The sequence below is a fragment of the Berghia stephanieae genome, chromosome 11, assembly GCF_034508935.2.
Source record: "Berghia stephanieae isolate SIO BIC M18660-M18661 chromosome 11, UCSD_Bste_1.3, whole genome shotgun sequence".
NCBI lineage: Eukaryota > Metazoa > Mollusca > Gastropoda > Nudibranchia > Aeolidiidae > Berghia > Berghia stephanieae.
Genome location: NC_088370.1, coordinates 10,343,243 through 10,353,714, shown reverse-complemented (window position 1 = coordinate 10,353,714; position 10,472 = coordinate 10,343,243). Strand labels below are relative to the sequence as shown.

General features: G+C 33.6%; 1 protein-coding gene across 1 annotated transcript; it reads left to right on the top strand.

Annotated features, from left to right (window-relative positions):
- Window positions 1-92: 92 nt before the first annotated feature.
- Window positions 93-8,552, top strand: LOC144957180 (protein LKAAEAR1-like). Its single transcript, XM_078888217.1, has 7 exons — window positions 93-206; window positions 2,466-2,579; window positions 3,447-3,529; window positions 4,380-4,451; window positions 5,891-5,948; window positions 6,457-6,579; window positions 7,438-8,552. The coding sequence occupies exons 1-7, from the start codon at window positions 198-200 to the stop codon at window positions 7,498-7,500; spliced, it is 522 nt and encodes a 173-aa protein (XP_078744343.1). The 5' UTR covers window positions 93-197; the 3' UTR covers window positions 7,501-8,552.
- The last annotated feature ends 1,920 nt before the right edge of the window (window positions 8,553-10,472 follow it).

Genomic DNA, 10,472 nt, shown 5'->3' with positions numbered 1-10,472 from the left:
GATATTATCTACTCGCTACATTCATTCGAAGTAATAAATGCTTCAGAAATAAGTTTTAATACAATTTTTGTAATAGTTCCGTTTAGCTTTTTATTCAAAGTTTTTATAATCAACTTCCTAGTTGCATAGCGACGTTTTCAATATGGCCACCTTGTAGAAAAAATATTAGACACTGGATTTGATTTACGTCGCCTGTGATGAGTCGGGTGGGTAAAGATTTAGTTTTGAAATTCGAATATAAGTGATGTAAAATTTGTTGTAATTTAAATAGGACAACTTTATTATTCATTCTTTCATCCATAAAAGCGAGAAATAACAAAGACAAATTGTAATATACTTGCTCATATTCTGACTCTGACACTAGAATATGTCTCAATTGCTCATGGAATGAACGATGAATGTGGAACAGCAATACTGTTTAAGTTAAACTGAGACAACTCTTGTCTCTTGTGTTATTATGCACAAAATTATGTAAATCAAGTAGGGTAGGGTTTCCAATTCGGACACTACACCCCAAATGGTTCTCTCGGTTCAATAGTCAATAGCATTGACACACCGAGAGTAATTGTGAAAATAACTGTTGCATGTGTTGCAAACACCATTAATAAATTTTTTTAGGTATAAGTATAATACTTGTCAGACTTCAGTGTTTTGCCTTGATTTATGGGACCGAGTCACTTGTCCAAATTTGGACACCGTTTTTCCAATTCAGACACCCTGTTGTGCCAATTCAGACCCCCCTTTGACAATTGAGACAAATGCAATTAACCTTCCTTCACAATTAGGCTGGGTTAATTTGATAATAATTAAATATAAAGCCGTTTTAAAAAAATGCATTTATGCATTAAAAAGAATGGAAAAGGATTAATGATTACTGATTACACAAAAATATTAATTAGACGATCTCAAGAATCTATGACGTAATTAAAAATATTTTTTGTTTAAGTGTATGAGATGGGATATTTTACGACGAGGGGAGATTTCACCATAATAATAATTCAAATCAATTGTTTGCATAGGTAACCAATATTTTATTCCAAAGGATCTTCAAATTAATTAATACAAACTTTTAGAATTAAAATTGAGAATAAATAAACAACAATGACAAAACAGAGTACATTGAAAAAGTCATGTTTTCAAGATCTATTTTAAGAACTAAATTGGGAAAAGAGACATAGATATACTAGTTTTTGGTTCCAGATAATGTTTTGACTGCATAAATTAAAAAACAAAATGAGAAAAATACTTTTTAATTGTGCACATTTATATTGCAAATGATGCTGTCTTATATTGCTACTTCGACTGTAAGATGCCTTGAATTTGTGAATAAACGATGGGAGACACTTGTTCCCGATCTTCCGAGTGAGACAAGGACTTTAAGACATTATTTATTCAAGTAGATAAAATAGAAAAGGAATAAAATTATTTGCTTAAATTTATCATGCATCTATTTCTGGCTGTGTTAAATCAGAACCGAGCTTGTTCATATTTTTAAAAATTGAATTTAAATGTTAAAATAGACGGTGAATTCAGTTGAGTGTCTGAATTAGAAAACTGTCCAAACTGAAACACCTTACCCTAGTTTAGACTTACTCACTTCGGCTCTGTCTGCCAAATGGGCACGTTATAGAATCAATGTTTCGATGCTGTTGATGATGATGATGGTGCTGATGATGTAACTATTACGACTACAACAACAACAACTACTACTACTACTACTACTACTACTACTACTACTACTACTACTACTACTACTACTACTACTACTACTACTACTACTACTACTACTACTACTACTACTACTACTACTACTACAACTACTACTACTACTACTGATACTACTACTACTACTACTACTACTACTACTACTACTACTACTACTACTACCACTACTACTACTACGACTACTACTACTACTACTACTACTACTACTAATACTCCTATTACTACTACTACTACTGCTACTACTACTGCTGCTGCTGCTGCTGCTACTTCTTTTTTTTAAATTTAAAACACTGAGCTTTTATATAGCTCAATATCCACTTAATGTGCTCAAAGGGTTTTACAAGGGTTATTGTTAGTCAGCAGTAGAAGTTTTGATGATGGCTAGGCATTGAGCTGAAACTGTACTTTTTAAGCATTCTCAATTCTTTGCAATCTTCCCCCCATGGGAACCATGCATTATCCCTCCTCTTTCACTCCACTGACAACCAACTGTCTCGATGTCTACTCCGGTTTTAGCCTTGCTAAGCTTCCTTCTACTCGGGGAATTCTAATCAAGATCTTACATAGTTACTATTGTTTGTTGTTGTTGCAGCTGGTGTTGTTGTTGATGTCCTTGTCATCGTCTTCATTGTTTTTTATTTTTAAAATCCATCTACCTCATGTCCAAGAACTCTTGTTGTGAATCCATTGTATCAAATTTCAAATCATTTGCAGTTTGATTTTATTGTTTCAATTTCCAGAAACTTCCTCCTATTGATGATGGGGAGACGGGTGGGAAGCTTTATAACAGAAAGAAAATACCTCCCGAAAAACTGAAAAAACTTGCTCCACAGCTAAGGAGCCGGTATTTGGCTGTAAGTAACGAGGATAAAGTAATGCAGTCCTGTATTTCTTAATTAATTATTATTATTATTTCAATGCTTTGCTTCACAAGGAAAAAATAAAGATAAGTATTGAATTGTAATGTTCAATTAATTAGATGAAGATAGGTACTGTCGATGTTTCGGGTTTCCCCTTTATCAACAAAACATGATGAATTCATCGTCACCGCTTCAATCTTGTATTCTGTTGTGGTGAATCAGATGATATAAAGTGGGTTGAAATTGAAAATAATCAGAGATGTGGTAGTTGGTAGATGTCTCATATTTCTGGCCATAAATTCATTTTTCAAAATCTTAATTTACCCGACATAATATCATTTCAATGACAATGTGTCACTTATTTGAAAAGTCCTGGGTCACTTATTTGAAAACTCCCAAATATGAAGTTGATGAATTTTGAGAATCTGATCAAGTAAATGGTCAAATAATGAAACTGGTAACAAATCAACGAAGGTTTAGAATTAGTGAAGTTATTAGTCATTCTCACATTATAGTTTTTAAAAAAATTCTTTTTTTACCTCAGGAATGAGAAACATCCAATGTTTGTCGTCACTTTGCCAGTTTATTTTTATCTTCTTCTTATACATTAAATACACATTAAATATAGGCATATGGATATTGACCTCAATGTTATCGGCTTTGGAAAATAAAAAAAATAATAAATAAAAATCAACCCCCCAAAAGAAAGAAAGATAAGTTACTTTAAGCCATATATATTATACTTACTTATTTATCCCATTGGTGCTTCAGTTGCACATAAGGTCGAATTCTCACATTATACTTTGAATTTATTGCGAGATGAGATGGCATCCCAAGCTTTTTTGTTTTCTCTTTCAACAGTACGAGGAGCCGTCAAAGGATGTCACAGATGCTGCCAACGCTTCCATGAAGCGACTCCTTGAAAACAAAAAGAGATTTGTCAGGTAGGAAGTTTGTTTCCTAAAATGTGACCAACTGTTTCAAAATAGTATTATGTTGTCAGGGTGGACCTAATGCTTAAATAAAACAAATAAATAAATGATTAAATAAATTACCTTTATTCATCCACAAAGGAATTGCTTTTACAAACTTGAATTACAAGAATGGATAACTTAATGTTATAAAATATTAAATTTACATGATTTTATGAAGTAAACGGAATGAAAATAACAGTAATAGTAAACATCTATGATACCCTTATTTATACAAAAATATATGACATAATGCATTATAAAATAAAACATGACATATATAGTAGATATATAAGAAAGGGTGGATTAAAATTAATTTCGTATAAACATACCTTGTTTATCAACTATCAAAGAAGGTATAAAAATGTTTAATATATTAAAACTCTAAAGATCGCAGATTATAATTGAGTTTAAAACTTTCCTTGAGTTAAGATAATTGCCTTCATTGAAAAAAACGAATTTTACTTCTTAAACTTCAAAAAGCTTCCATTTTCTAATCCTAATTATTTCCACCTTTTCACTCAATTTTCATTATTTAGTTCATTCTGACATAATACCAGATTGATGTGCTGGTCACAAATATCTCCATCTCGCGTTTTTGTTTTGAATGTGTACAGTTAGTATGTCAAGACTTAAAAAAAAAAAAACCCGAAAGTAAAAGGGGAAAAATGTAATGGTAACGTTTTCAGCAGTTTTATAATTTAAAATATCTATTGACAAATATTTTAATTTTTTTTTTCTGGCAACTAAAAATTCCAAAAAAGGCTTCGTTATTTGATTGTTGTTTTGTTTATTAAATTTAAATAATTAATTTTGTTCTCAGGGACAATGTACCAGCGTCACAAGAAGAGGAAGAAGAAAGGGATAAACATGAAAAACTCATTGGACAACTCAAGTTAGTGTGATGTTTCTACGTGTGTGTGTATATGTATATATATAAATGTATGTATATAATGTGCATTATATATAATGTGTGTATGTGTGTTTGAGTGAGAGAGTCTCTCTCCTCCCCCCCCCCTCTCTCTCTCTCTCTCTCTCTGTCTCTCTCTCTCTCTCTCTCTCTCTCTCTCTCTCTCTCTCTCACACACACAATCTCGATTTATCTATCTATCTGTCTATCTCTATCTATCTGTGGGTATGTCTGTGTATGTGTATATATGTGTGTGTTTGCTCGTGTGTATGTGTGTGTTTGTGTGCAAGAGAGAGCTCATGATAGTAAATGTTTCACAAATGACTTTATAAAATGCAAAGTTGGATTCGTGTTGTTTGCCAATTGTAAAGGATTGTAGTGTGAGAAATGCTGTGTATCACTGAGGTGTGTATTTGTTGTAGATATTGATATCGACTGAGGTGTCCTAGTTCATTATGTACGAAAGTTGTCAGTGCGGCTTGGTGGTCTAGTGGTATGACACTCGCTTTCAGATCGGAAGGTCTTGGGTTCGAGCCTCACTCAGCGCATAGCTGAGTCCTTGGAAAAAGCTCCCTACTCGCATTCTCTCACCGTACTCAGGTGTAAAATGAGTACCTGACATTTAACAGTGTTGTCTCTATCCGAAAAAAATTGTTATATAGCCTAACAGGAGTCATGTCACGTCCTTCATGTTAAGTGTTGCTGTTAGCCAGGGACCCTTTGTAAAGCGCTTTGAGCGTGTTTAGTGGATATTGCGCTATATAAAAACTCAATTTTTAAAAAATAATTTCATTATGTAAAAAGTGGTCATCACATTAAAATGTTTAAGTTGCCCTCTTTTCTTACCTTAAATAAATCTCTTTTTTATTTTTAAAACGGAAAATTTGATTCCATTTGGCAGCTGCTTCTTATGGTCTCAAACTGCAATATTATGACGTTGAATCCAGGCAGCTAAATCGTTACCGCATTAATGGCCATAATGGCAGACAGGGTATTGTACGGAGGCTTAAAACAGTCAAGTGGCGGGTGGTTGGATGGGAGCATCACCCTTGAATCATATACCTATGATGTTCACATGGGTGTACGATCCGATAGTGATGTCGTTTCTTCTTCTCTTTACTAGCCTATCCTGCTTCTTTGGTTCGTGATTGTATTTTTGACAGGGGATATTTTTTTTTCTGTAAATCTTCTGCCTGTTTGTTCTTGGTTATTTATAATTTAGCTTATGATATCTTTAGGTTATGATTTTGATTTACATTTGTACTATTTTTGTTAGATTGCTTGTTTTTTTGTTTCAGCGGTCTCTCATATAACCTCAATTGTGTTGGAAGAGATCTAAAGCAACAAACAAACAAACAAAACAAACAGTCAAGTGTTTTTATTACATATGTTTAATATCATCTTACTTCTTTTCCATTTTGTAGAGCTGCTGAAGCAAGAAACAGACTAAGGATAATGAGATTGCGATATCAAGCCAATCGAGTAAGTTTGGACGAGTAAAGAATCACGAGTGCAATATTTGACTAGTAATGTATGCATGCGATATGTGTATAATATTTGGTAGGGCAAACACCAATGGAATCGCTTGAATATTGTGTTATGACTCAGGTGCTTGGATGCTCTTTCCTAAGAAAAAAAATCTAAAGCTAAGGAAGATTTTGTGAACTAATTTGTGTTGAAATAGTGTGAGGTAGAGATTGTATCAAAAGAAATGATGACGTTAAGATTTAATAACCAAAGAAAAAAAAAACCCACAAAGAACTTGGTTGTTTGAGTCCAATTCTAATTGTGCAATCGAGATATGACATGTGAGTGTTGAGATTGAATAAGAAATTGAATTGTCAAATTGATACTGCATGTAGTCTGATGTGTGCAGATAGAGTCTGATACAAAATAAACTTATTAGATTGTTTTGAATAGCGACTATGAATATGAATTATCATCTTAATATTTACTGAAAATAATTGTTTCAATCCTTTCTTTTTATCAGGCCCAAGAAATATCCCACCTAATCTCTTGTCAAACAGTCGCCCTGAAAGCAGTTCGTCTTCAAGCCTTGGTACCGCCATATTCAGAAATGAGGGACAAGGGTGACCAGCTAGATAAATTTGATGTAAGTTGTGATTTGATTGGTCCATTGAATTGTCATTAATAGCCGTATTTTAAAAAGATAAATAATATATTTTTCTTTTCTTTCATCATACTCCTTTATATCTCTACAGCTCATAGCCTTACTTCATTCCATGCTTTTAGTAGAAAGTTTAACGAATCAATGCACGATTCTCACCAGATTAAGTCAGTTCAATCAATTTAAGACTAACCAAAAAAAGACTTTTCTTCAATGCTAGCAGTTTGTTTGTGAGAAAAGTCTTTTTTTTTTTGTTGTTGTTTTAACTTGGTCACTCTGACGCTGTCTGATGAAAATCTGCATCGGATTTCAGCATGCACAGATTCTAGCACTCTTTTTGGCTTCTCCCAAGAGCGGACTATAATCCAGGGAGTACTGTAACTTAAAAGGCTAGCTAGTTTAATCTACATTTAATCAATTCGACATTTGTCTCTAAATTGTATCCATGACACGACCCTTAAGCTTTCTCTCTTTTACTCTCCTCCATCAATCATTTCAGCAGTATTTTGGTAGATGGGTTGAATCTAAATTTGGCAAAAGAATTAGAATTTACACCGTATTTAGATTGTGCTTAGTGATTATACTACACGTTTCCCACTTCAGACAGTGATAAACTCTGGCTCCATGAACCTCTTAATTTTAAAACATCACTAAATCAAAATACCTCTGTATTGTTATTATTATAATTGTTATTATTGCTATTATCATTATTATCATCACCATCATCATTCTCACAGTCATCATCATCATCATCATCATCATCATCATCATCATCATCATCATCATCATCATCATCATCATCATCTTTATCATTGTAGGTAGGCATTACTATTTTCATTTCAGCGTAAACGAGTAGAAGCGTTACTAGAGGACAATATTGGACTTCTGACAAATAGAATAAGCTGAGAAGATGACTTAACCAATCACAACCCATCATGATCACCTGTCTATGTCAATTGTTGTTTTGTCTTGTTTCATACACATTACTGAGACTGTCTTGCCATTCAGCTTTCAATAATTACAATGGTATTATAGACCTCTCTACAACAATGGCTTGCATTTATAAGTATATCTGATAAATTCACTTGAAAGCGTTCTACAAAACGTATCATATTTTACTGTTTTCACCAAGAGTACTTTTAATTGTTTTGTAATTCAAACTTCACATTTTTTAACAACTGTTTCATCGCTGTAACACGCTTAGGTCTGAAATCACGACTAGATTATTTGTAGGAGAAGTTATGATTGAATGAAACTGCATCATAGCTAAAGGGTGAGATTGAATATACACTACAACATTTCAATATTACAAACAACATCCACCATTTGATTTCGATAAGTATTTTTTTTCCAACAAATTTAATGCCAAAGGGGAAAATTGTATGCATAGCCTAAATATATGCTGAAATATTTTTAACTGAGTTTTTACAAACATTATAAGGTTTTTGATTTCCATTGGTAAATTCTTTGTATCCTGTGCTATTATTGAACATTAGTATACTTGAATGGTAAAGATTGGTAGACGGCTGTTGTGTGTAAATAAGAAAGCAATCCTCCTTCTCATTTCGATTTTATTAAAGTGTATTGTAAAGTAATTTAGAAAAATATCTTTGAAATGTTTAGCCCTACATTTACTTCTTCTTCCATTAAGGTCAAAGCTTCAGGCTGAAGATTGTATGACTATCTTTTCAGTAACAAGGGTTTTTAGAGGGAAGCAGGGAGCGATTTTTTGGAAGTCCTCAGTCGAAAGGGCTTGTTTACAAGTGGTTGGTAGGGAGTTCCAAAGTCGGATGGTGGAGGGGAAGAAAGAGTAAAGATGATGGTTTGTCCTTGAGTGGGGATTTCAAAATTAAATGCTGAGTTTCTTGTTTTGTTTTTGTTCTGTTTCAAATGGCTAGTTGGAATTTCGAGTTTTCCGTTTTGTGCTTTGTGGAATACCAGGAGCTTGTTTATAGAACGTCCAAGGACACCTACACAGGTGTCTTTGAGAACGTCTTTTGTGTAGCGGTTTTCATTGGAGCTCGTTTATGAGCAAGTAAAGAAAAGGTTTAATTTTAAGATTGAATTTAATTGACAAAGATAAATGGTGTGTGGACGTTTTAGGTTTCTACTTAGACGATAAATTAAATGTCTCAAATTAAAGCTCTATCTTATTTATTGAAGTTCAAACGTCTTTAAAGTAATAGCTTTCGATTTATTTATCATGAACTCATAGCCATAAAGTCATTTACTATTTTTGAGAAGATAATTGCTTTTTTTCTACACTCAATGAGAGTTTTAAAATAAAGGTTTTATATACCAAGCACTATCTACTTAATGTACTCAAAGCACTTTTTACGTTAAACTAGAGGTGCCAAAATGAGTCAATAAAATGGAGAGAAAGATAAAGGGAGTAAATGTGACTTATATGTAAGGGGACAACACAAAACAAACAACGTTTCAGCCTTTGACCTTTTTGTGGTTTCTTGAAAAAGGTCAAAGTCCAAAACGTCGTTTGTTTTGTGTTGTTCCCTTATATATGAGTCCCATTTACTCTCTTTATCTTTCTCTCCGCTTTTAACGTTGTATTTTAAAGTACAACATGCTTTCAACTTCAATCATAGTAACAATGATTACAACAGAAAAAGCTTTGGGGTCAAATGATTTCAAACTTTCATACATCATTTCAAAGGCACTGAGAAACATGATTGAAAATAAATAATTAAAGAATTGAGTTGTTTCTATTATTTTGTCTTCTTTTAGGGTTTGGATATCATATTTTTGAGTATTGATTTCCTACTTGTATATTCGTATTCTGGACACGTGGTGTTACTCATAAGTTTTGCTATGAATATGACTTTATTTATATATGATGACAGTGGTGGTGATGATGATAATAATGTGTTTGCATGCGCTTGTGTGTGTGTGTGTGTGTGTTTTTCAGTGTAGGTGTGTATTAGAGGGGGGGGGGAGAGAGAGAGAGAGAGAGAGAGAGAGAGAGAGAGATAGATAGATAGAGAGGGAGGGAGAGATATATAGATAGAGAGCGGGAGAGAGGGAGAAAAAGACACAGAGAGAGAGAGAGAGAGAGAGAGAGAGAGAGGGGGGGGGGGGGAGAGAGAGAGAGAGAGAGAGAGAGAGAGAGAGAGAGAGAGAGAGATAGAGAATTTTATCAATCAAATTCACAATCAACTTTTAATGTACGTATTTCAATTATCACAGAATGAATTCACTTGAACATTTTATTGTAAATAAACTTTATCCCATCAAACCAATACAATCCTCCTTGTTTGATTTTTCTCTATGATTTCTGAAGCCTGTATTTGTTTGTTTTGTTGTTTTTAAGGGTTTTACGGCGCTTGCAACTCATTAAGGTCATATCAGCGCCAGTAAAAAGGAAGAAAATGGAATAGTAAAAAGTTCTAGAATTACAATTAAAGCACCCAAGAGAAAGTAAGACATAGGGGAACTGGGAACAAATAGGGATCAGATGTAGATTCCAAGAGCATACCACCAATGGACTTAGTTTGAAATCCCCTATGTCTCATCCAGACACAAGAACAAAATCCAACAAAGAGGAACACACTCAAATGCTTACATTATACATTCAAAATAAAAATAATAATACATAACAGAGAGATGATTTACAGGGAAAAAAATATCATTTCCCAAAACAATAACTATGCATTTGACTGTTTCCCTCCCAGCTAGGATTCCGGCCAGTGCCAGGACAAAAGCAAGTAATCTCATTCCAAGACAAAGACAGAAAGCATGTTGGAAAACAGATATAAGGGGATAAAAGACACAGTATGTACCTCCCTGCCCGCTATGGGAGGTCAGGATCCCCACCAAGGGAAAACTTTTTAATTCTTGACTTTGCAGAGTACGTGAAAAACTAG

Bases quoted from the DNA above. Each gene is read 5' to 3' on its own strand.
- LOC144957180 (XM_078888217.1), top strand. The intron at 2,580-3,446 runs GTAAGTAACGAG...CTCTTTCAACAG, and splicing joins TAAGGAGCCGGTATTTGGCT to TACGAGGAGCCGTCAAAGGA. The intron at 3,530-4,379 runs GTAGGAAGTTTG...TTTTGTTCTCAG, and splicing joins AACAAAAAGAGATTTGTCAG to GGACAATGTACCAGCGTCAC.